This window comes from Labrus bergylta, chromosome 12 (assembly GCF_963930695.1).
Source record: "Labrus bergylta chromosome 12, fLabBer1.1, whole genome shotgun sequence".
NCBI classification, from domain to species: Eukaryota; Metazoa; Chordata; class Actinopteri; order Labriformes; family Labridae; genus Labrus; species Labrus bergylta.
Genome location: NC_089206.1, coordinates 3,874,629 through 3,901,551, shown reverse-complemented (window position 1 = coordinate 3,901,551; position 26,923 = coordinate 3,874,629). Strand labels below are relative to the sequence as shown.

Genomic DNA, 26,923 nt, shown 5'->3' with positions numbered 1-26,923 from the left:
AAGTGAAGTTGGGGTGCTTCGATACGTGCTTCGTGTTGCCATGGCAACTCTAACAGAAAGCCGAGAGGACCCGGTGGCCTAGTTAGTTTTGGTCGCCATTTTTTTTCCCCCGAAGCACTTCTTTTTATTTATTTTTTTATTTTTTTATTTTTTTTACCTCTTAAACGAGCCACAGGGAGGCGACATACACAGATTTAACAGTCTGCCTTCCTACCTGTTACACCTCTCACTTTTATGTTCTTTAAGATGTCAAAATGTATTTGTGTACTACTTTAATACTCACTACATCCCTGATAAATATTCTTTTAAGACAAAAAGTGGCGCATCAGTATAGATGTACTGTTCCAGCTGTAAACTAGACTTATTTTTGTAACATTAATCAGTTGATATGAAAGAGGAGAGATTATGGTTTCAACATCCGGGTGAGATAACGGTCAAGTAACGGCCCTTATACTTAGAACACTTGCTGGCCACTTGGAGAAATTATTCTCCCAGCTTTTTTTTTTTTCATCCCCGTTCAACCGTTGGTGTCCTTCCAGCTGGTAGTTGTAGTTTCTTCCATCGCCGTGACTCGTTAGTGGCATTCGTACGTGACGCACTCGTAGAACTACATTTCCCAGCGACCGCGCCCGCCGCGCCTCCTCCTCCCCCTCCTCCTCTCTCCACCACCCTCTCTCTCTCTCTCTCTCTCTCTCTCTCTCTCCAAACCTTCCCCTCCCACTCCACTCGGGCCGCGAGGAAGTCGCAAGATGGCTGATGTCGCTTTGGAAGTAATGTTCCCCTCTGCAACATGAAGCCGTGAGTGTGGAAAGGAAAGCGAGGGAGGCAACCATCGGGCTTTTTATTTTTTATTTTCTTTTAGTTCACTTTTCTTTTAATTTTTCCGTCTGACATCCATCTCATTCCGCGTCGTGTCCGCGCCCCGGACTCGGTTCTTCTTCTTCTTCGGGAGTTGACGCGTCAGAATCACGCCGGGGACCCTGCCAGCAAGCTAACGAGGCTAACAAGCTAACAGTTCGTGGAAAAAAAAAGCTAGCCGCGGCACGTAGCTTCTCTGTTAGTTTGTTCTTTTTACATTGATATTCAAAACACGATACGAGCCAACAAGCTACCGCTGCGTACGCGGGGGGATTTGCCGGCGGCGGTGCTAAAATAAACGGCAGATATTGTAGCTGTCAGATGAAGAGAGAAGTGGCCGTGCAGCTTGCGGGTTGCTAACTAATGCGCAGTACTGCTGCTGCTGCTTCTTGTTTCATGTGCAAGACAGAAAATCAGCAGGTTAAGTTCATTTGTTGGCTTTGTTTTGTTGTTTTTTTTCCTCAACAATATCCACCACCTCGCTGCATTTCCCCGTTATATCTACATATACACACTGCCAAGGAACATTTCTGCAGCTGGGTATGTTGAAGCCACATTATGGGAGACGGGAAAACGTTGAACTTTTCCGGGCTGTAGGGTAGCTGCTACACTGGCCTTGCTGGCATCGAACCAAAAAAAAAAAAAAAATCCACAGGGATGGACACTAAACTGAGCAGCCACGACCAAAACCTGATAACTAATTTGGGGGGGAAGTAGTGAGGCTAGCTGACACACTTTTGTGCAGCAGCAGAGTGCACATGGTGACACATTTCACGAGTGGGAGTGACAGATAAAAGTTGTTTTTTTTGTTTTGCCACTTGACCCACAGTTTAGTCACTACATCGGGAGACTTGAGTTAGCTTTGCCCCTGCAGAGAGCACAGCTAGCTGCCCCGTCTTCGTCCCCCCCCCCCTCACACACACACACACACATCACGTTACAAACACGGCGTACAGGACGTATTCAGAGCCCGCTCCCGGCCACACGCACAGGCTGAACAACACCGTCATGGGGGTTCAGGGCTTTCAAGAGTATTTGGAGAAGCGGTGTCCCGGGGCCGCGGTCCCGGTGGACCTCCTGAAGCTTGCACGCACCGCGGCCCGCCAGCCTCCTCACCACCACCATCACCATCACCCACACCACCACCCACATCACCCCGGGCCCATGCCTCCCCCGCCCCCGCCTGCGAGGATCCTAATCGACGCTGACTCCGGCCTGCAGCGGCTGTACGGCGGGTACCAGACGGACTGGGTGTGCGGGGGCGAGTGGAACGCCATGCTGGGCTACCTGGCCGCCCTGTCGCAGGCGTGTCTGTACCAGGGCGGCCTGGAGCTGGTCGTGGTTTTCAACGGCACGCTGGGGAAGGAGCGCTGGCCCGAGTGGGCGCGGCGAGCTCAGGGCCAGCGACAGACCGCGCAGCTGATAGTCAACCACGTCGGCAGCAAGGCCACCCCGCCCCCACGGGCATGGTTCCTGCCCCCGGCCTGCCTCAGCCACTGCGTCCGCCTCGCCATGTTCCGGTTCCGAGTGCGGGTGAGCAGCGTGATCGTGAAGTTGTGTTATTGTAGTCATATGCTCTGCTGTTAATTTAACACTAAGCCCTTTCTTTTTTTTTTTTTTTTTTTGCACGCCCATTTGTATGCTTGCATCACGCTGTGTTTTAACTCCTTCCACTACACGAGTTAAAAAAACTACAGAGATGAGCCAGCCTGGAATTAAATTATTTATTTTTATACACACATGCAGAATGAATGGCTGTAGTGTGAAGCAAGATTATATAGTGGGCCAGGCCTGCTCAGTCTAAAGTCACAGTTTTTTTTTAGTGTCATGATTCGCAGGTCCTCTTTCAACCTGGTTTGGTCACCATGGTTACTTTAGAGGAGCTGGGTTTAGTTCAGAGATGTGGATGAATATCTACTTTAAATTTCTGTTTTATCTTTAATCAATTTCCTGACAGTCTTATCTTTGAGCGGCATTTATTCTCAAATAAGGGAATTCAATTCAATTCAAAAAACTTTATTTGTCCCCGGGGGCAATTCAAAGGCACACAGAGCAGTAAATTAACAACAGTGCAAGTAAACGAAACATTTTAACCTAAATAGAAAGTGCCAATTTAAATACAACTTAAAGCTTAAACTTAAAAATACAAAATATAAAAAGAGTAGATATAAGTGGACAGTGATCGGACTAACAGATGTAAACAGATGTAACCATAACTATGTGCAGTAGTCAATTCAATTCAATTCAAAAAACTTTATTTGTCCCCAGGGGGACATAATATGAAAACTTCCAATTCTTCCAAAAAACTGCAGCATCACATCTTTTGAACCTACATACATGAAGTAAAGCAGGAAGTCTGACCCCCTGCACTGTCCCTCCCTTTGTTTCTTTTCCTGTGTTTGCTTTAGTTTAAAGCTGCTGTGAGGAGTTTAGTACTGATACGTCTTTATGAGCATAAAAGCAAACAAGACAATCAGCGAGAACTTTGCTTCTTCTTCTACGGTTTATTTTAATGCCTTAAATCAGGGCAGGTGCACACTGTCTGACAGTATTTTGTTCTGCATGCTAAGGATTCTGAATGAGTTGATTATGAAAAGAAATCAAGATAATAGATTATTCAAAACTTACACAAGTAGAGGACGTGATCAGCTCAGTGACGAGAAGTACCATTTGTCCACAGGGAGTGCCAAAATAGATGGAGACTATCTTACAAGAGCTTTAATATAATAATTTTGAACTTCAAAGTGTGCACACATTTAGAAAGTTATTTAGGCAATGCAGCGACTTAAACTGTGGATAATTTAGAGTTTATTTGAATTACATTTGGCCTGTAAACTTGTTCATGTTTCCTCCGTTGTAAAGCTGTGTCATACCCTAATACAACTCTTGTCTCTACTCTCCAGTTAATCTCTTTCATAGTTCAAGATTTAAAGCTCTGCTATGTGCCGGTGTCACGTGAGAGATGAACATTAGAGGACTGAGCTCGCATCGAGTGTTGAAATAAATACATTAAGTTACACAAAGCCCAGGCATGTAGTGCTTGCTTGGTGCACCGATCTGATCCGGGCTGAACAGGCCGTTTCTAGCTGAGAGCAGAGCATAAGATTTCTGCCTGTAACTGGCCTGCTCTGCTTGTGTGCACATTCATGACTGTGGTCTACTGAGAGAGGATGGATGTGTTCAGCGCAACAGATTTCTTTTAAAGATGTGTGAAGCGACGGCTGCTTGCCTCAAATCCAGCTATAGAGAGAAACGCACTGTACAACACGAGTGTCTTGTTTAGCCTATATATTACATAACATGAACTCAATGAACCTTTCATGCATTGTTGAACAACTGCTGAGTGGATAGGCTATTTATAGCCCCCCCCCTGTGCCTCACAGTGGTGCATTTGTAATGAGGTATTTCTTGCAATTCATTTGAGAATACTTGAATAAAAAAAGTACATTTTGTACATTTGATCAAATGTTTTTTTCTCTTATTTAAAGAAAGTAGGTGAAAGAAGATGTGCTCTATCCACCTTACTCTATTTTTAGCCCGCTGTATAGAATAATGTAAATTAAGTGTGTCAGCTAGCTCCCTAAAGCAGACATCTAACAGGTCAAAGAACGCCTTCCACATGTTTTATAAAGGAAATGTGACTCATAGCGTTTTGTTAAAAGTGCAACTAAACTGTTGATAGCCTCTTACAGTTTTCTCCAGTCAACGTCACCCAGCTGTCTCTTTATCTACCCTCCAATCTGCCTGCGTGCTAGTTTGAAAAAAACAAAAAAACACACACAATGCCATAGTGTATCCTGTTAGAACAGATAAAAAAAACCCACCCACCCACATTACAGTACAGCACATTCTGGTGCTCCTTGTGCATGTGCGGCATCTTTACTCACAGTTCCCATGTGTACCTGCTCGTTTTCACTGCTTGCTTTTCTGAGAAACTGAACTATTTCTGCAGCTTTAAGTATCCCCCCCTCTGCTTGAATTACACTGTTTACTGACAGCATTGCTGCTCCTCAGCATGCAGTAATCCTACTTGTTTTACATATTCTGCACACGTGTTGATTTATTTAGAATGCCTGCTGATTATTACTGTTGTCAAAAATGGGTTTATTATAGTTTTATTTGGGGCGAGTAATAAATTAAATGTAGTGCCGTTTTTACGAGTCTCCCTCATAATCAGCTTTTCCTTCCCTTGATGGTTGTGTATTTATTAGAGTGCAGGTTCCCAACTAATTAAAAACATTTTAATTACCTAACTGAACCTAGTTATTACATTTCCAGTCTTGATAACTCTGCTTTTAATGAACAGGATCGACGTAACAACTCTGAATACGTAATGTGAAGCTTCCTCGCTCGCTGCTGTAAATGTGCACCTCAACCTGCTGTTAGATTCTGCATGAGTGTGCTCTGAAGCAAACATGTTGCACGCAGCTCACGTCTATATGACTGGCGGTTATTAGGAGCTGATGGGTGCAGCAGAAACTTTACACTGATGTGTTTCTTTAAAGCAAAGTGCAGTTTTTCTTGAGCATGGGGCAGACATATTTGTACTTGTACAAAGTGTAAAATGTCAGCGCTTAATGTCGGACTGATCTGCTATCAGAGCTGCAACATGTTGTTTGAATTTCAACAATTAAATTGAAGACCATCCAGTCCGTAATCTTTTAAGGGGATTTAACAATAAATATTTTCTCATGCTTGTTAGAAGTAAATATTTTCTTATTTCTTTACTCCTGTATGACTCCTTTATACTCCTTTATAAACTGATAGGTTTTAGGTTGTTGATAGCACAACACATATGATGTCATCTTTAGCTTTGGAAATATTCATCAGCATTTTTTTAGGGGGGAGGAGGAGGATTAGATTAGTTTCCAAATATTTGGTTTTTAATATTCTTTTAATAACAACTCCATTAATCTTTGCAGCTGTAAACTTTTATGATGCTTTGTTAGAAATATGTCCAACACTGACACATTGTAAGCCATGTTTCTTCTAGCAGTAAGCTATCTGTTTCCTAAGGAGGTAATAATTTATTTTTGCAGCTACAGCTCTCTGAGTTTGTGTTTTCTGCATCCACAGGTTGTACAGACTTTGGAGGACCACCACCAGGAAGTGCTGTCTCTGTACAGGGACTTCGGTTTCGCTGGCCTCATCGCTCAGGATTCCGAGTTTGCCCTCTGCAACGTACCCGCCTACTTCTCCTCACATGCGCTCAAACTGAGCTGGAACGGCAAGAACCTGACCACACACCAGTACCTGCTGTCTGAGGCCGCCCGGCAGCTTGGGCTCAAGACACAGCACCTGCCCTGCTTCGCTGCTCTGCTGGGTGAGGAGCTGCACAGACACACAAAAAAACCACTTAATCAAACACGTGAATCCTTCATCTCTTTGATGTTCTCTGACTGAAACACACACCTATTGTGAGGTGTATTTTTGGCAGCCCTCTGTGTCTGTCGCCCTTATTCATTGACAGAGCAAACACTAAAATGAGTCTCTCTCTCTCTCTCTCTCTCTCTCTCTCTCTCTCTCTCTCTCTCTCTCTCTCTCTCTCTCTCTCTCTCTCTCTCTCTGTCTCTGTCTCTCTCTTGCAGGAAATCATATTCTGCCTGATGAGGACCTGGCTGCCTTCCACTGGAGTCTGCTGGGACCAGAACACCCACTAGCTTCTCTCAAGGTAACATATGTTCCAAAGTCCACTGCAAAGCACAGCTTCCTCTAGGAAAATATTAGCTGAGATAATCATTTAATGCTGCAATGTGTCCAATAATTACAAGAGTCTTGATTGGACTTGAATGTAAATGAAGCAGAGCTTTTTCTTTGGACATGATTTTATTTCTGATTTTCTCTTTTTTACAACTATTTTTAAGAATGGAGAATCGAGTTGAGCTTATAAAGCGCTTTTACACTGTCCTGTCTCTCCAATTAAGCCCCCACAAAGCCCTAAAATAAATTCTTAACTTGTATTTCTGTCTTTTGCTAAAAGATAATCGCACACTAACTTGGAATAATTTGACCTTCATTGCAAATAAACGTCTTAATGCAAGTTAGAGAGAGTGAAGAAATCTTAGGATCTACTCCTCCTCTCATAAAGTTCATCTCTAATCTCATATGTTCTCACAAACAGCAGCTTAAAAAACATAAAACTGATAAAGATTTTTGTCGCATTTGGACAAAATAGTATCTTCATAATAAGACAATTACACCAGAATCAAGCTGTTGCTTTTATTTTTTCCTTCACAACATTTAGTCCTCGCCGCATACTAGGCTGCGAACATACGGCACAAGTGGAAATATATGAAGTTTTCACAAACAACAACATTGAATACAGGATGCAGAGATATTGCACGGTCTCGCTCTCTTTGGTGAATAGTGGTCAGGGTACGAGTGTGATAACAGACGTGGAGGGGGTGTGATCTGTGAGAACAACAAACATAGTGGGCAAAGGAAACACAACTTCACTGCTTGCTACGGCCTTTATGTTGGTGTTGTTTTCAGATACATGTGGTTGTACCAGAACTCCTGTAGCAGCAGCAGCAGCAGCAGCACACAATCTGTGATCGAGACATACGTTGTGTCTGAGGGTACAAGCTTCATTTAACTGTCAGTGCTGAACTCCATGAATAAAAGCAGTGACCTGCAGCAACAGATGGAATTTACGTCTTCTAGAACATGACCTAACAGATTAATTAAACGTGTTTCTCCGGCAGCTTGTAGAAGCGAGAGGTCTCACTACGAGTAAATATTGTGTCTCATTTGGTGATTGTTGTATTAAGGCCCCGTGTCCACCCAGCAGTTTTTTCTATTGTGACTTCATCTTGTTTCCTCCTGTCCTGTTAACTATGTGTAAAAGGAGGCAGACCCACTTACTTTTTACCAAATCTACCTACGGGTACCAATATCGATATTGGGGAAGAGAAAAAAATCCAATACAGATATATCGGCCGATATCTCTCTTAGATCTACGTTCAATCTTTGTAGATAGATAGATAGATAGATAGATATAGGTATGCACATTTATAGCTTGATTCCTCAAATGCAGTTATCAAACACTTGCGGAAAAGATATATATTGAAGACAAGATGGTCACTCAACTGGGGAGTAACTGAGTCTGCGTCACCGCCTGACACTCTGGAGAGTGATAATGCTTGTTGTAATCCATATAGCGCCCTCTGCTGGGGAAAGAGAGCTGCTAGTGTAATGCAGTGAAACTTAAATGATGGTGAATAAATCTAGAAATATCTGCGATAACATGAGCCGATACTGACAGTCACTGAATATGCTAATATCGGTCGGGCTCTAGTACAAATAAAGGTTTCTTTTTTAAATGAAGACACTCTTTGGCGTCTGTCTTCTTCCTGTAAACCATGACATTTTCCTTTGGAAGGTTTTCATGTGATCTCAGAAGTCTGTGCGTTAAAACCTTTGTGTTGTTTCCATCTCAGGTGCGAGCCCATCAGCTGGTGCTGCCGCCCTGCGAGGTGGTGATCAAGGCCGTCTCGGAGTACGTCTCCTCCATCAAAGACCTGGGAAACCTCGACGCCATCGCCAGAGATGTCTTCAAACAGTCACAGGTTGGTCGTCATGTCTAGATGCTTCTTTGTTTTTTGTCAACAATCTTCATTGGGTTTTAATTTTATTTTGACAGACTTTCCAAAAAAACAGTTTTGACACGGAGAATGAGCAACTATCCTGACTGTTCAAACAGCGCTCTAGTTAATGGTTTACAGGGTCACCACTGTTGACACAAGACCTGAGTCAGCATCGGTACTTCCTCACACATCGATGCTGACCTATAGAATTACACCACACCTCGTATGAATCCATGTGCTAAACAGGATTATCTTGTTTCATTTCAACATAAGTAGCTGCTGCAACCTTTTCAGTGTTTCTGACCTGTAAGAGATGTCGGTTTGGTTTCAAAATAAAATAAAGCTCCCCTCGATAAGCGCACTCTTTGTTCTCTAGCTGTGTCAGGTTTCTTTTTTCTTTTCTTTTTTTATGATTTATTTTAGTAGAGATAGGACAGTGGATAGAGTCAGAAATCAGAGAGAGAGTGGGGAATGACATGAGGGGGAAAGGAGCCACAGTTCAGATTTGAACCTGCGCCGCCCGCTTGGAGGAGAACAGCCTCCATACATGCACTAACCAATGCGCCACCAGCGCCCCCATAGCTGTGTCATTGTTCACAGAGCAGTGTTAGAGTAACGACGTGACGTGCTGTAAAAAAATACACAAAATCATCTCAAACCACAAAACTTAACTGCGATGGAGGAGGAAAGCAGCTTTTAACTTCTGTGTGAAAATCCTAGGTTCCATCTCCCGAGCGAGCCACCAGCGCCACTAACGCCCTGCTAGGTTTCAAATACGCTGAGAGTGTATTATCGGCAGGGAGCGCTGCAGACACGCGTCAAGCTGCACAGAATATGACAATCTGTACAGGAAGTCAGACAAGGAAACGCAGAGAGCGTCCTGTGAATTTCAAAATGAAACTCAATATACGGATGTGAATTGTATTTTTCATCACTTTAGCAACATTATGTCAAAACAGGCATCGAATGAACAACATGAGGAACATCAGAAAGACGTTTTCTCTTGATTCCCGCGTGATCTTGAGGTTCTCCTATCATGTGTGTACAGCTGATCATTGTTTCCGATGTGATCACGTTATAGAAACAGATCCAGTGTGGCAGGGCGCGCGCCGTCCGACGGAGCAAGAAATCCCTTTTTGAAAATGAACGATGGGAGAACTGGCAAGCAGTGGTTTTAAATATTTCCCTAAACCATATTCAAATTAGTTTTTTCAAATCCGTGATTCCCCCCCCTCCACTTCAGACTCGTGTCACAAAGGGGTCAATTAAGAAAAACTCATTATGTCAAAAAGGGCAACAACAGCATGTCGTATAATCAACACAATCATTTTGTTCCCTTTGTCTCTTCAGTCTCGCATGGAGGACAAGGTGGAGCGATTCAAGAAAGCTGTGGAGTATTTCTCTGCTGCCTCCAAACCACGCTCGCCCAACATGGGGCCCTCGTCTTTCATCTGTGAGTGTGAAGGAAACAGAACCAACCGCCCCCGCAGCGTTATGTAATCTTTGTACATCTTAATTTACACCGTTCTTATTTTTGTCTTGTCCATGCTGTATGTAGTACCTGGGTTTGGACCCAATCCTTTTGGGGGACCACCTGGCCACATGGGACCGATGCAGCCTGGAAAGAATCAGGTAGATCCCGTCGTTCTTTGTTTGATGTGTGGTTTGTAGTCTGCTCAATGAAATCCTCTTTGGCATGAGCTCATTTGAGAGGAAAATTGGCTATGAGGGTGCAGTCCTTTCATCCCTTAACATTTAAAATAAGACGGCATGAGTTCCCCTCTTCTCCCCTAACCCGTCCCTCTTCTCCTCACTTTCTTCCTCTTTCCAATCACTGTCCTTTCTTCCCTGTCCAGTTCCCTCCTCCCCAGGTACTGGGGTTCAAGCCACCCTATCAAAATGCTCCGTACGGACCCGGCTCCACCCCTCTGTTCCAGAACCCACCGCCGTCCCAAGACTGCAATGACTCACTGACGGGCAAGATGGGCTTCTCAGACTGGTCCGCGCCGTACGATTCCACTCAGGGAGGAAATCGAGTACCCAACCATCACACCGGCACCCAGTCCGGACCTTCTCCGTCTCCCTCCTCGTCATCGGACGGAGATGAACCCAACGACAGCAACGCAAAGTAAGACGCACTGACAGGAAAGAGTTCAATATTGTACATTGTAACGAGGCTGGAGTGATTATGATACACACTCGAGGCCCAGTCCTCCAGTACTGCATATGTGCACGTTTTTATTTTTTTTAATTATTTTTTTATTTAACCTTTATTTAACCAGGAAAGAAACTCATTGAGATCTCATTGAGATTAAAAATCTCTTTTTCAAGAGGCCAAGACAGGCAGCAAAACATCACACAGGCAACAAGCAGCCAATCTTTCAAATACAAAATACATGAGACATTCAAGGACACAAATAACAAATCTGAACAGCAAAATGTTCGTTGAAAACCATCCTCAAATACATCAGGAAGACCATCTACAGCCAGATGAATCCGCCTCCAAGTCATTTAACTTCCTCTTAAAAGCGTCCAATGAGAGAAGTTCATTAAGTTTCAGCTCTTTTTGTAATTCGTTCCAAGTAAAGGGAGCAGAAAACTTAAACACCTGTATCCTTAAAAATCTACGGGCTTTGATAAAGTGGTCGACCCTCTCTGCTTCCATCCAGAGGCTTTTTAAAAACAGCTGCGATCATTTCTTGGACACTTGTTTTCTTTTCTCTTCTCTAGTTTTTGGCACCTCGGCGTGATGCCGTCTAAAACTCATGAGCGTTTAGGACGTTCTCTGTGAACCCAAAGTTTCCCCTCACAACTGAATGAAAGAAGCAGACGGGTCTTGTGTCTCTGTCTTGTCATCTTGCTGTCATATATTTGACTTCTGGGTGTGTTTTGTAGAATCTACATCCTCTTCCTCTTTTTTTTGTTTAAGGACGCTCACTCACACTAGGCAATCGGTGTCAAAGCATGCCGTGGCATAGGCATGTTCACCAACGAGCGCAGTCGTGAACTATAATCGATCCCGTCTTCCATTATGGAGAAATCTGAGTGTTCTGATGTATTTGACCAAAATGACTCAAAATAAGCCACAAAGTCAGTAAAGTTTCTGACTGTCTTATTCTCTGTGTTGTTCTCCGATGTGCGGACAATGAGTCGACCGAGCGTCCCTTTTAATTATTTTATAAGTCCGCTTGTCTTGTAAACTCAGCATGCTTCATGATCACGTAAAGCCGTGCATGTGTTGTATTACGACGTCATGTACAAGAGGTAACCATGCCATGTGTGATTTCCTTTTTTCTCCACTCAGACATTGTTATTGTCTATCTGTTCTTTATCCTTTTAAAGAGTTTAATTCATTTCATAGATCAATAATTTAAGCTTTAAAATTATGTTTATGTTTTTGAGCCAAGATTTTCAGTTTTTTCGATCGAGTAACTTGTGAAAAATAAACTGTTTTAAATGTAGAAGCCACACGTGTTTATTTATCAGCTTTAAGACGTAAAGTTTGGTTTTATCTGAAGGTATCGGTTTCACCCAATAAATTGAAAGATTCAGGTTGGAACCCAGACGTTTGATCGGGACATCCCCTAAAGACAGTTACAGATATCTGATGAATCCTTCCCATAATTCAGTGCATCATCCTCAGCTCTGAATCCAGGTACACCTGTAGACTGGCTGACTTTTCATCAACCAGCTTACGGTGTAAAGCAGCCAGCTGCAGCTTAGCATTTGGGGGATTACAGCTACTGAGGAGGATGTGGAGGGCGGAGCAGCAGGAAAAACAATACGCTGCAGATAAACTTGTGATTCAGATTTTTGTCTTTCCACATGTTTAGTTAAACATCAGATAATAAGAATAGAACACTGTGGACTTGTAGAGTGACTCGTTTCTGAGAGGCAAATTTTGCTGCTGATTGCCTTTTCCCAGACTTGTTTCACCTCACAAACGTCTGTGAGGAAATGCTTATTATGGAGAATCTCTGTTATGATGTAAACACACTCAGACGTGATGAGCGCCCGACCACGTTGACTAAACACTCCCATGAACTCTCTCTCTCTCTCTCTCTCTCTCTCTCTCTCTCTCTCTCTCTCTCTCTCTCTCTCTCTCTCTCTCTCTCTCTCTCTCTCTCTCTCTCTCTCTCTCTCTCTCTCTCCCCCTCTCAGCCATTTGACGGACAAGCCCTCGCGGTGGGAGGATCCTGCCGGAAGGGGGGGCTCAGCCTCTGGAGACGGTTCCCAAGGCAACGGGAGCGGGTCAAACATTCCGTCACTGTTGTCTATGGCGACGCGGAGTCACATGGACATAACCACACCCCCTCTGCCTCAGGTAAAAACACACATCTCAAACCTTTATACCTGGTAAAAAAAAGAAGACAAATCTGGGTACTTTCTCACCGTGTTTCTTGGATCTCTGTCGCAGGTCAGCGCTGAGGTTCTACGTGTAGCCGAACACAGACACAGAAGAGGACTGATGTACCCCCAGATTTTCCACATATTGACCAAGGTACACACACGTCTTGCTGTTCTGATAGTTTCATCATTCAAATTTACAGTTTTTTTTATGACTAAGAAAAGGAAATATTTTGTTTTGTAAAGAGGAAATTCATACATAATTTATCTTTTTGTTACCTATTCATCCTCCTCCCCTCCCCTCCTCTCCTCTCCCCTCCCCCCAGGGAGAGATGAAGATGCCAGTGTGTATAGAGGACGAGTGTAACTCCGAGCTGCCGCCTGCCTCTCTGCTGTTCCGTGCCGCCAGACAGTACGCGTACGGCGTCCTCTTCAGTCTGGCAGAAACACACCGCCGCCTGGAGAGGCTCGCTCTCCGCAAGAGGGCTCCCCTGGAAGGTCAGTCCTCCACCAAACGTAAATGTTTGGACTGTACACAAGCTCACGTCTGTTCTCTCTTACTTGTGTCTGGTAATGCAGCAAAAGGTGAAATCTTATTTTGTCACGTTCAGAAAAAGTGGACATGGAGAAAATATTTGTTGTAATCAAGCTGCAGCTTCTGAGGATGGAAAATTAATCCCTTTAGAGCCTCGTAATAAAAAGACAAACTTTAAAGCAGAATGGTCAGATTTGAGCCTCTTTAGCTCATTTCCTCATGTACGACAACTTTCCCAGGATGACTTTAATTTAAGTGCCAGTTTCATGTGTCAGCTTTTTAGAAAACTAGAAGCTGGTGGTTTTAAAACCACAGTTTTATTTTGTTGGTGCTTGAAGGAGATACTAAACCAGAAACTTTCATGAATAAATTAAAGAGTCTGCTGTGTAAGAATGACGACTAATAGAAAAATCTGTGTTTAAAAAAAAAAAAAAAAAAAAGCTGTGTTCAAAGTGTAAATACTCTGCTGTGCTCTGTGATTTTATGAGTGAATGCACTTTTTTTACATTCTTAGACAGTCTGGTAATATTTTTCACATCTCAAGAACAAAGGCTCTGAAATGAAAAATGTAAAACATGAGACTCCTGCTGGCTGCTGGAGGAGTTTTTGTTTTGGGGCGTTTGTTCTGCAGGAGCACAGATCTGATGCTAACCGGGCAGAGGAGTGAATATTTGATGCATCATTGATAGTTAGTGTTTGAATAGATCAGAAACATTCAAAATTCAGATAAAATTCTGATCATAATCATTGGGCGAAATAATAAACACAAAATACTAGCTGGCCCACACCATGCCATTAAAATACTATCTGTGGCTGTTGTTTTTTTTACTGGTCTCTTCATGAACGAAGAGTGGATTTCTCATGATTAAATATCTGCTGATATGTCACAAATGACGGGAGGCACTCGTTTAGCTTAGTGGAGTTTTTGTCATTTTGCAGAGCATACGGGTAAATAATGTGAGAAATGATGTGTATCTGTTGCAGGGTCCGTTATGGTTCATAAAGACTTGCTGATACATAAAGGTGTAATGGAGCCATTCTTAATCATATAAGTTACAAACATGAAATATCCACCGTGAGAAAGGTTTGTTCTCCACTGTGGGAATAACAACACTACTTTTATTTCTTGACTTTTTGGCGACTGGTGGTTTTCCAATCACCTGTTTCTGATACACTGAACATCTACAGCACCTGGGTTAGCTGCGTCGTTACAACACGAGTACACCAGCGTGATCAGTGAACACCTTTAAAATCATTCCCCTTAAAGCCATGCACATGTTGATCCCCACACTCCTCTCTCCTCTGTGTTTCAGTTCCTCCTGTGATCGTCAAAGAGTGGAGCAGCGGCAAAGCTAAGTCGGCCCTGACTCCCGAGCTGGTTCCGGCCCTCTGTTTCCGGGAGTGGACCTGCCCCAACCTGCGGCGCCTGTGGTTGGGTCGGGCCAGCGAGGACCGCTCCAGGAGAACCAGGGCCTTCCTGGCCTGCCTACGCTCTGACTGCCCAGCCCTCCTCAACCCAGCACAGGTCCCACAGCATCTGCTGCTCATGTGCTGCGTGCTCAGGTATGACAGGCTCTATTTACAACCACTGGCTTTAGGTTACTCTAGTAACTTAAGATCTGTGAGTGTGTTCTTAACACAGTGTGAGGAGCCTCCTAGTAGAGAGAGAGAGAGAGAGAGAGAGAGAGAGAGAGAGAGAGAGAGAGAGAGACTGAGGATAATGTGTAGAAAAGCGTCTTTGCTGAAATTAAAAACATGCAGGACTCAGACATATTGGTACACACTAAGGTCGTCTGCATCTGCATCTGAAATTGAACTGATTGAAACATTTATGACAAGAAGAGAGTGCGTTGAAACATGCGGTGACAAAGACTCGGTTGTGGGGTGACACTTTGGCTTTTAGAGTTGGCACTATTCTGTTGTTTGTTTCCTGACTGGAAAAGCTAATGGGCTTCCAGAGTCTTTTAATACGCAGTGCTGCTGCTAATCCTGTATTGTGTAACTACAAGCTTCTTTTTGATGAAGCCACATTTCAGTACTTTTTTTTTGGAGCTGTCAGTGATATGTAGACGTCAGCACTCTGTAGTTGTGTTTCTCTTCACTGAGCTTGTTGTTTTTTTTTTGCTTTTCTCAGGTATATGATGCAGTGGCCTGGAGGAAGAATCCTTCAGAGACATGAGCTGGATGCTTTTCTGGCTCAGGCTGTTTCCAGTCAACTCTATGAACCCGACCAGCTACAGGAGCTCAAGGTGAGACCCCAGTCCTCTGGCCCACATGGATGGACAACCATTGATCAATATACAGATGTTCCTGCACACATTTCTCATTTCATTTCTCGTCTTTTTTTTACTCTTGATTAGTTCCCTCTTTGCAGGGTGTTTTTTGTAGCTGTTCACAACATTATTTTGCAAACCCACATCGTCAGCCATTCATTCAAGAAGTTGCAGCCAATTCATTTAGCACATTCATTTCCTCCAGATCAGTGTGTCCTTCTGAATCACAACTGGGCCGTCTATTTGTTAATCTTTTAACGACGTCATCCTTGACTTTGCTGGATAAAAAATTAGAATGAAAATGTGTCAAATTGGTTGGCATACAGGAATGCTTTGATTTGTTATAGGAAGTGGAACTGAAACTAAAAAAAGAAAGACAAAGGCGTCTGTGTATCTCACTCCAGAGTCCAGACACACACAGCCAAAAAACAAATCAGCGTCTCAGGACCGGCAGAGTCTTTTATATCTTAAAAATGTAAAAGGAAATATAAGAATCCTTGCTTTCAGGTTTTATTCTTCTATCATTTTCTTTAGATACGATGTGAAATAGCGCTGGTTCACTTGGTTTACAGAATCTAAATACCCTTCTGTAACACAGATCCTTCTCAGAATACGGTTTCTGCACACAGAAACACTTTAAACTAAATCAGAGCCTCCTCAGACTCGGTGAAGCAGCTGATCTTACTACACTCAGGAGATTAATTCAAGTAATATCTGTGTCTCAGTCAGACTTCTCTTGGAAGCGTCTGATGTGTGCGCCCACGTACCGTGTGTTCGAGACATCATGATTCACAACTCTTGTTCACTGACACTTATATTATTCTCGTCATCGTGCTGCTCCTCTCTGCCTTCAATCTAAATAAAAGAAAGGAAAAAAAAAAAGAAGCTTTAATTCTCACGTTTCTGTGTTTGCTGATAGGTGGAGAAGGTGGATGCCCGCGGCGTGCAGCTCGCCTCTCTCTTTATGGCTGGCGTCGACACGGCGCTGTTCATTAATGATGTGTGCGGCCAGCCGTTGCCGTGGGAACACTGCTGTCCCTGGGGCTTCTTTGACGGCAAACTTTTCCAGAGCAAACTGGCCCGGGCCGCCCGCGACCGAGCCGCCCTGCTGGACATGTGTGAGGGGCAGGTACGTACCTGAGAGAGAGAGTGTGTGTGTGTTTGATCCTGTGGCAGCGTGGTGATGATTTACGGATCTGATCGAAGGGTGAGCTCTCAAAGAATCAGTCGGGAAGACTTTTGTTGGAACTGGGTTGTTTAGACAGACACAGTTTATCTAGAAAAATCGAAATTCTGAATGTGTTGTAAGTCATAAGAAAATGTAATTTAAAGAATCTGTAAACTGAGGCGAGGCGACGCTCTCGTGTCCTGAATCTACAACTTGTCAAATTGAAGTCCTCAAACATGTCATGACATCAATCAACCTACTTAATTGATTTTTACTTTGGCAGACATTGTGGGACCTTTGAGATGCCATCTTTGAAAGGTCATTTTTGCCATCAGGAGTTTTTGTTGTTTGCTCGTGTCGTGAACATCACCACTACCCAACAGAAAGAAGCAAACTGGGTAGACGGTTAAACGTGGAGGAGACTCCGAGGAGAGCTGCTGTCAGCGTGTGCTAACTGAATGACAAACAAAGGCTCAAACACTCGTGTTCTCTCAGGACTTTGTGTGAGAGAGTTGGGGTAAAAGTTTGAAGCTGGGAGAAAGGAAATGTCTGGCGAGCTTGTTAATGGTAACTCAGCTATTAATAAACTAATCCCTGCACACTTGAAGATAGATAGTTAAATACTTTATTCATCCCCTGGGGGAAATTCAGGAGTGTCCCATAGCTCACAAGTTAGAAGAAATAGAACAAACAGAGAAAACAAAACATCAATATTAATTTAAAACTGCATGGATATTAACAAATACTAAAAGTCTTTATATTCCTAAATGCTTCTTATGATGGCACAAATCACCACGGTGTGAGAAACAAGAAAAAGGCAGACAGTAACGAAGGCAGCTACGGCCAGAATCTATTCATCCTACATTATTTGTTTTTCCTGGACATTTTCAACATGGAGCAGGACGCAAAATAAAAGTAGTTAAAGTAATATAAATAATAAAGATACCAAGTCGTTACAGTAACTTGAAGCTCATCATCAAAAGTGAATTAACCTTTTATGTCTTGAGAATGTATATTTTAATTTCTGTTGACCAAATTATGATGGTTAATAAAGGAAAGCTGAGCCACATACTCATCCTGGACAGACTCGGGTCATCTCTCCTGACTCTCCCAGGCTGTGTGGAGTTTTCATACAGTATCAGTCACACGTTGTGTTTCTGCTCCGCAGGAGGAGCTGGTGTCCAAGGTGGAGAAGATGCGTCAAGCAATCCTCGAGGGCATCAACCTGTCTCGCCCTCCTCCTCCTCCCCCTCCTCTTCCACCTCCTGCCTTCTTGCCCCCAGCCATGGTGCCCCCTTTCTACCCCATGCCTCCTCTCTACCCGCCTCGCCCCATGGGCGGCATGCCTCCCCATCACCACCCGCATCATCCACATCACCCCGCCCAGCACAGACCCAGAGCCTTCCCAGGTACTGAGGCAAACTTTGACCTTTTAATGGATTCAAGATGTTCTTTTCTTTCTCTGAGGTCCAAACAGATGACATCTCTTTAAGCTTTAAATATCTATGTTTAAATCAGTCAGGTGTTTATGGATGCACTTAAAATAAACTGATGATGGTGATTTAAAAAAAGTCACATCTTGAAACAAAAGAGTAACAAACACCTTTAAAAAAAACTTTTGCTTTCTCTCTTAGTTAAAGTGTCAGTGTCTGATTTTCCTTTGCAAGGAGACGAGACAGTTTATTTGTAGCGCCTTCCAACAGCAAGATAAATTCAAAGAGCTTTTCTTAAAGTCTTTAAATGTGATTCTTCACACTTAAATGTAGAAATCAAGTATCTCCTCTGAAAATAACTCTGTGAGTCATGACTGTCTACAATGGGTGTAACACCCGAGTCCCACTGTCTGTGATGTTTTCAGAGTCCTATCTTCACTTTGTTTACATCGTCAGGACGGCCGGCTGACTCCTCCCCTCGTGTATAAAAGTTGTTTAATTGAGGGACTAGAGAAAAGAAGAATAACATACTGTACTCACTGCTTAACTGTGTTTCTAGATCACGCTCATTTCAGGTAAATTTACATGCAGTGTGAAGATACCAGCATAATAAAGATCGCTAGCATTAGCATGCTAACACAACAATGCAGCGCAAGTTGTTTTGGTTTCATGCTGGTGCTCAAGAGTGACATCTACTGGACCGCATATAAAGCCTTTAAGACTTAAAATAAAACAATATGAAAGAAACACAATGCAATATAGAAAAATATATAAAGGCAGTGTTAAGGATTTTTAGTTTATCACAGTTGATGTTACTGCCCATGAGTCATTTCCTGTCAGTATCAGGATTTCATGTGTCCTAATCTCACAGAAATGTCTGCCGTGCTCAAAGATGATTACAGACGGTCACTACTGTATACAGGCAGTGTGTGTTTGAGTTAAAAGAAGTTTGTCTCAGAAGTCACTTTTCCTCTTTTGTCCGCAGGCATTCAGTCCATCCCGCCTCAGGGAGGGAAACTGGAGATAGCCGGCATGGTTGTGGGCCAGTGGGCCGGGAACAAACCAATCCGTGGGAGAGGGGGGTTCAACATGCAGGTGGTGTCGGTGGGCGCAGGGAGAGGGTGAGTACGATGAAGACCCGCCAGCCTACACGATTAACAAGCTGAAAACAGCAGCTCAATAAGATTCAAACATTAATGCTACAAAATGATGATGAATTGAAAACTATAAAAAACAGTTTAGTGTTCACAGTGTTGAGGTAATTTTAGCTCCTATTTAACCTCATCTTTGTATATCCAAGATAGGTATATAGTGTGTAAAAACATCAGCAGTGGTTGCCAACAAATTTGGATTTTGACAAACTATTATTCTAAATAAGAGAAAACAACAATCTGCTCCAACTGTGGTGAAGTTAGCAGTCAGCAAAATGTTTATCTTTGCATCATCATTGAATGCAGGGTCACAAAGTACAGAAGGAGCGCAGATGGCCGTGGTCCAGAGAATAAGAACTGCCTCTGGGATCCTTTAATATATGTGAAATCTGTTCTTGAACACTGATGGGAACAAAGCCTGATAATTTGTGTTTCACATCCTTTTCATTGTTCCGTTTGTCGTCACAGGAGGGGTAAAGAGATTCCAGCTAAAGTGAGGGGAGTGAAAAAGACGCCTTCCAACAGATCACAGGTACGACACAAGCAACAGGCCGAAGCCCTTTGGTGTGGTCATACTTTAAGTCAACATCCCATTCGCTGTTTATCCTGTTAAATCTGTCCGTCTCTCCTCCTGCAGACGTCGTCATCCCCGACATCCAGCAGCCCCCCGAAGCCGTCAGAGGAGGCGGTCTCCACGCCAGAGGTTGCCACTCAGCAGCTGAACGGCAGCTCAGCAGCCTCCGCCATCGGCCAGCCCTTGGAGCTGGCCCCCCTGGCCCAGCCAATCCCGTGTGCCTTAGCCAGCAGAGACAACCAATCAGAGGGGGTGGAAGTGGAGGCCCCCTGTTGCCTTGACGACTGCCCGTCAGACGGAGCACTACAGAAAGAGGAGTGATGGCGTCCCTCCCAGGATGCACTGCTCTGAGAGAGTTCTCTGTGTTCGACTGCCTTTCCCTGTTTTTGTAGCCCTGCCTGCTAGCTGTGACATCATCACATGGAGCAGGAAGTGACGCGGGGCTCCCCCTCGCCTCCTCGCTGCTCCATGTGATCGAGCGGTTAGCTGTTACTTCCTTTTTAGTTTTCTCATGTGGTTTTACATTGTTTTATGAAGAGAGGTTTTCTCCATGAGTCTGTAAGCGCCCCGCCCCTAAAAAATCCTTTATGCCTCCCTCCCGCACCCAGAGTAAAATAAGCTTGAAGCCCCGCCCCTCCCAGTATGACCCCCCCCCCCTCTTATAAGAGCCCCCCACCTAAGTATGGTTATCTGTACAGTTTAAAATTGTTATTTTGTTTTTTTTAAATGGTCCCATTGTTGGAATCTCTGCACACAGATGTTACAGCTTGTGGTTACGGTGACAGATTGGATGTGGTTTCCATGGTTACAGCATCTAGGCCTGGTCGCCATGGTTGGCATGTGTGTTGATGCGGTTTGTTGCCATAGCCTTCATGTGTGAGGTTTACACGGATCCAGAGAGACGGAGAGATGTTCAGAGTTTGACTCTGGATGTGAGTGATGTACCGTTTTTTTTTTTTTTTTTTTCTGTGCAGTGACCCTCGTCTCCCAAAACTCCACAGGCTAGCAGCGCTGCTAAACACACGGTGTTAGCACTCCCCCCCCCTACTGATTGATTGGTTATCTATTACAGGAGCACTTCTGCACCACCATGGTATTAGGGTGCTATCTTACTTCGACCTATGTAGCAAAGCCTAGTGCTAAGCTGTGCTAAGAAACCCCATGAGTTTATGCACCTTATGCCCCAAAGTATGCAAGATATTCCCCCGCTCCAAAAAAAAAAAGAAAAAAGTGCATTATATATTATTCTCCCATCCGCCACGTCCCTTTCTCCCAAAGCTTTGATTGTATTTTCCCCACAAAAGCACTTACTGTTGTATTTAAATATAATTAATTTGATCAAGCCCCTGTACAGGCGAATTGACCATGTGTGAGGGGTTTCCCCCCCGCACATTAATAAATCCTTATAATGTGTAGAACTACATTTTAAAGGTAGAGATCTATTCGAGAGACGTCAGAATGTGAACGGAGTGGTTTCAGACAAAGAAGCACTTTGTTTAAATAAAAGAAATGTTAAACCACACTGGACTGTCCTCTACCAGGTGATAAAGAAAAGAGAAACTCCTTCTGAAGCACCTTCTGGAGTTAAAGGCCAAAAAGAAAAGACAAATGCTGCCCAGCAAAAAGATAAAGATGAATGGTGAGGGTTTGGGTGATCCCAGATCCCCTCCGACTGGCCTCACACATTCATCGAGAACCTTGAAACGAAAGCTGAAGTGACTCCTGATTCTCAGGAAGTCGCTTCAGATTTCTGAGAAGTTATTTCCAAAGTGTATTTTAAAAGGCTCGCCCGCACAGGCAGTCAGCGATAAATATATAAAGAGGACTTTGCGACAAAGCCTCCGAGAGTCCTCCACCCTCTGGCGGTGATTGAGCGACTGTTGCCACGACGATAGCCCAACACCGCGAGCTGCTGCCCCCCCCGCGCACAGCTCCGGTGTGTCACTTTATAGACCAGCAGGAAGCACTTACCTGCCCTGAAGCCCCTCTGCCGAGCACGGCTCGAGGCTTCACGGGTCGGATCACATGACAGGAGAGAGAGAGGCCTCACGGCGGACCTCGGTGTGCCGCTCACAATCCTGAGACTTCTGAGATAATGAATCGTTTTTATTAGAGCACTTATGTTTGTAGAGAAAGAGATGTGTCCCCCCATAGTAGGTTTCATCTGACTACGGAAATACAACTTTTTTTTTTAGCACAACTGCAAATGTAAAGAGCAGTGGAGCGGACAGATTACCGCCTGAGAGATGCTGGCCAGGAACATAAAAAAAAAAATCTCTCGCTTGAAAGAGAGAATGAAATGAGCTCGCTATGTTAGAAAACAAAGTCAACGAGAAGCACCTTATTTTCTTACTATGTTGATGACTTGCGCTCGATCGCGTGCCACAGAATTGACATGGATTAAAAGAAGCTCTTATGAAAACACAAGGACAAAACCCTGACTATCTGTAAGTGTTAATGTAGTCGTGTCAGACATCCCCCCTCAGTTAAGAACTCAGACCATTACATTGGAAACGCTGACAGTTCACCCCTGCCCCGGAGCGTAGGCCTACGCTCGGCGTCACAGGAACGGGGGCCGCCGTCTCTTACACCAACACCAAATGAATTCCGAGGTTCGGACTTGTTAGCTATTATTGGTAGGGATTACGCATACACTGGTGTGCTGTAGGTGTTTTATAGGTTAAGAGTAGGAACCAGCGTCAGGATTAACACACGACTGTAAGACACAGACACCAAGACTAGGCTAGAGATTATAGCTCCACTGGCCGAATACTAAGTCTAGAATTACTAGGAGTCATATACTTAACTGCTTTCAACTTTTGACATTTAGTACAAATATGTGTATCGCAACAGTACATTGTTAGAAGAAGGCTTTTTTTCTGCGGCGAGCCAGAGTGCGATTCGGTATAGCGATGCCCTGTCTCTCGATTCGCTCGCCAGATAACAGTTAATAAAACACACACACACACACACACACACACACACACACACACACATGCACACAAACAAACACACACACGTACATGAACAGGGGTTTCGGTTGCATTTGTTACCAGCAGCATTCTCTCTGCTTTTGTGCTGAAGTGATTTTGTGCAGTTTCAGTTCTCAGTGGAGTGGTCGTCAGTTCATCAGAGATCTTTTTTATTTTTTTGGTAACACGTTCGACTGACTCCGCGTTTTTTTCCCCGAGATCGCACGGAGGGAGTTGAGAAAATGAGACGAAACAAATGCGCGATAAAGAAAGCGTGTCATGGCGTGGGCACAGAAACTACCGACACATTTCACACACACACACACACACACACACACACACACACACACACACACACACACACACACACACACACACACATTACACAGATACATAGATGTTAAACCCTGAGTTACACAGTAGCTAGTATGGAAAAAAAAAAAAAATCAAACACAATACATGATGTAGTGTCCCTCTCTTGTCCTTGTCTGTTTTAGTTCAATAGATATTTGATCAGTGATTTTTTATGCTTGTTATCCTAACTCCCCCCTCCCCTCCTGCTGTGACACTTTCTCTCGCCTCTGCGTTCCCAAAACTTCATTCACTTCTTTTCCCTGCCTCCTCTTAGAGTACATGCATCCACTCATACACACGCACACACGCACACACACACACACGCACACACACACACACACAGACACAGACACAAGCAGACGCAGATACACCCGAACATTTGACATGCAGATTAACCGCCCTCTCCCCCCTCTCTGTATTTCAGTTCTCTCTTTCACTCCCCCCTCTCTGCCTCTCCTGTAGCCCTTTTAGGACCGTTTCTATTGGCCGTTTTTTTCTCTTTTCTCTTTGGGCTGCCCCGCCCCCTTTAATCAACCCAACTAACAGTAAAGGTTATATTAACGTTGATAATCAGTTTCTGTATGTATCTAGCCAGAGTCTGGAAAAAAAAAATCTGAAAAAAAAAAAGTCAAAACGGTTTTACTCGATCGTGCAAACGTGTTTTTTCTTACTATTTTTAATGTTATTACATCTTTAATCTAATCCTACCATTGCTTCAGTTAGTACTGAAATACGCTTAGCCAACCTAGAGATTTGAACTGTAATGATTACGATTTTCCTTACCTGTATTTTATATGGCATCTTTAGACCACCGTTTATTCTGTACGTTAAGTAACTATTGCCCGTTTTTTTTTCTCTCGAATTGAAAATCGTCGTCTGCACTATGTTTGTATCTCATAATATCCCTGATAACAATTTATGTGGTCGACTCGTTATTATCAATCTAAGCTGAACTCTGCACCCTTGCACAAAGCAGCGAAACATCTCCCGAGAACCAAAGTACGCCTAACGTCCCCTTTTAACCCCTCTATAAAGCCCCTAAACCCCCAACCCCCAACCCCCCATTAGTCGACGGTTTGCCCCCCCCCCCCCCGAGTAACAAGTTTTCTGACGAGTATGAGTATATATATAATGACATTACAGCACGTGTGATTTATCTGAAAAGTCTGTGAGGTGATGGTGTTTTTTTACACTGTGGTTGTTGTGGAGACGCAGACAGACAGGGAAGAGGAATGGTTGTGTGTGCGTGTGTGTGTGTGTGTGTGTGTGTGTGTGTGTGTGTGTGTGTGTGTGTAGAGCTGCTCGAGTGTATCTTCTGTGTTGACTGAATATAGGCTGTGAACCACTGACTTCAAATCTACTTTAAAACACAGGAAGGAACAAAACCTGACAAACACGCTGTCAGTCATTCTGGGGTTTTGGCGCCCTCTTTTGCATTTTTTTTTTTTTTTTTTACATGTTACCATTGTGCTCTCCGAACTATGCCTTTAACTTCCCAGGCTCAGATTGATGGAGTGATGTACAAGCCCTTTTCAGACTGCCTTAGTTTTGAAACAAAAGTGCTGTAACTAATCTCAGCCGTCATCACGTCTTTGTACATTCATACTGATTCTGCGACGGTGTTTATTGGTGTCCCAGTCTCCCCAGTCTGAAGCTCCACATACACACACACACACAGCGCTGTGCTCCCCTCGCCCCTGTAACGCCTCTGTTACTACCTCTGAAGGTGGTGCAGAGGGGGGGGGGGGATCTCTTCGTCCCCCCCCATTGCACCTCCATTACATTCAGATTAAAGGCGAAACGTCACAGGGGCGTAAATATCGCGGCTTGAAACGGCAGTCTGAACAGGGCTATTGTAACTGAGTCTCTTAATGTGTGGGCAAAGAGGCCTTTTGAAGGGGCAGAATTTTCCTCAAAACACGAGATCTGAGATTGTCACAGATGTTCTACGTTGTGTGGATGGACAGCAAGAAAAAGTTTGACAAGTATGCCAAAGAAATGTGTAGAGAAGTAAAGACTTAGGGGCTGAAAAAACGATAGAATAAAAAAGAGATCACAAAATCTTCAAGTGTACACCCTGCCCTTACTCCAGCTTTAAGTGATGCAACCCTAGGACCCCTTACAGATCAGTCCATCACTGAAAACAAACATCTCATAATATCAAAGTCAAATTACATTTAAACTTTTGGAAGGAAAAGAAAATTACTTGTTTGTTTCAGTGTCTAAATGAGTGAATTCATGTTTTTATTTAAGTTGTCAATTTTATACATCAGAGAATTAATCTGTTGATTGAGAAAATGAATCATTGCATGTAATCATTGCAGCCCTCAAAGTCTTACTACTATATAGTCAACAATTGTAATCCATAGAAAAATAAATATCAGGTGTCTGTCTCAGGCAAGAAAAAGATTGAAATGCCTAAAATCTCAGATCAAGTGCTTTGAGAAGAATTCACGCTCTCTATGACTGACGGGGAAAAAAACAAAATAAAAACATCCTGCCTCACTGCCTACGCAAATGGGAAGCAACTCTGAAGAGCTTGACAATGTAAAGAGAACCAAAAGTCCCAGAATAGAAATGTACTTTTTTAGTGTTAAGAAGTCAAACAGTGTTATTGTCTGTCATACAGAGTGTGGAAAGGAATCATCTGATGTGTTGTACCTGTTCAGATGTATGTTGCAGGATTCTCACAGCATCGTGTCCAGTTTGAATAAAGGTCCCTATTCTGTCTGTCTCTCTCTGCACTGCCACTCCCCCTTAAAAGCCCCCCAAGCTCCAGTATAATCCCCCTCCCTCCCCTGTTGCTGAGTCTCAGTAAAGGGCTCGAGTTGAAGTCAGTCTCAAGTCAGCCACAAGTGTACCAATGCATGTACTTCAGTACCCAGGGCCGCCCGAATCTACCTGTGCAGCGAAAAGGGTTAAAAAATGTATCCATAATACTATTGTTATAGAAATATAATATTATCATCATCATTATTGCTGTTATAATTATGGTTGGTATAATTTGTCATCATTGTTAGCATTATGGAAGCACCAGACTGTTTGTGGAAAGACGAGAAAAAGAAAGCCTTTTTTTTTTTTAAATTGTCTGGCTGTTGGTGGTCTGATCTCACAGAGGGAGGGGAGGAAAGGTTCAGAAAGAGATGAAGATGGCAGTCATGTTTGTACTGGTTGGGAAATGACTTACAGTGCTGAAATAAAATTTATTCTTTTAGTAAAAAAAGTATTTGTTGTGTCCAGTGTCTTTATTTATTTAGAACAAAAATCTCACCAAGATTTTAACATCACATAAATCATTTAAAATATACATGATTAATACAACATTTAGGGACATGGCTTACTCTTACACCTAATATTTTAAATAAATAAGAAAAGTTATTCCAGTCTGTTGTATTTCATGGATTATTAGCATGAAGCCGCAGTTAGCATTTAAACCGGAAATGATTATCTACCTTAAAAGAATAAGAAACTAGAGATCATTTAGTAACATGTGAGATAATCTTTGTTTAATCTAAAACAAAAAGCAAAATCTTAAAAAACTAAAAATTGTTCACAATTTATTTGTCGGGAGCAACAACTTCCTGGAGTCTTGGTGGTTGCCTAGCAACAAATCGGAGGATTTAATATTTTAGGGTTTCCGTTTCCATCGTAAAGCTAAGCTAACAATTTCTT

At 43.3% G+C, this 26,923-nt stretch overlaps 1 protein-coding gene across 1 annotated transcript; it reads left to right on the top strand.

The window, feature by feature from the left end:
* Positions 1-686: 686 nt before the first annotated feature.
* fam120c (family with sequence similarity 120 member C) lies at positions 687-26,477 on the top strand. The gene is made up of 17 exons (XM_020654895.3): positions 687-2,391; positions 5,935-6,181; positions 6,447-6,529; positions 8,298-8,426; positions 9,795-9,897; positions 10,003-10,076; positions 10,301-10,572; positions 12,606-12,768; positions 12,862-12,945; positions 13,118-13,289; positions 14,640-14,889; positions 15,461-15,575; positions 16,519-16,728; positions 17,936-18,176; positions 19,186-19,321; positions 19,820-19,883; positions 19,989-26,477. Exons 1-17 carry the CDS (start codon positions 1,867-1,869, stop codon positions 20,244-20,246), a joined length of 3,126 nt encoding a protein of 1,041 aa, XP_020510551.2. The 5' UTR covers positions 687-1,866; the 3' UTR covers positions 20,247-26,477.
* The last annotated feature ends 446 nt before the right edge of the window (positions 26,478-26,923 follow it).

Bases quoted from the DNA above. Each gene is read 5' to 3' on its own strand.
- fam120c (XM_020654895.3), top strand. From the start codon at position 1,867: ATGGGGGTTCAGGGCTTTCAAGAGTATTTGGAGAAGCGGTGTCCCGGG. The intron at 6,530-8,297 runs GTAACATATGTT...TTTCCATCTCAG, and splicing joins ACCCACTAGCTTCTCTCAAG to GTGCGAGCCCATCAGCTGGT. The intron at 19,884-19,988 runs GTACGACACAAG...CTCCTCCTGCAG, and splicing joins CGCCTTCCAACAGATCACAG to ACGTCGTCATCCCCGACATC.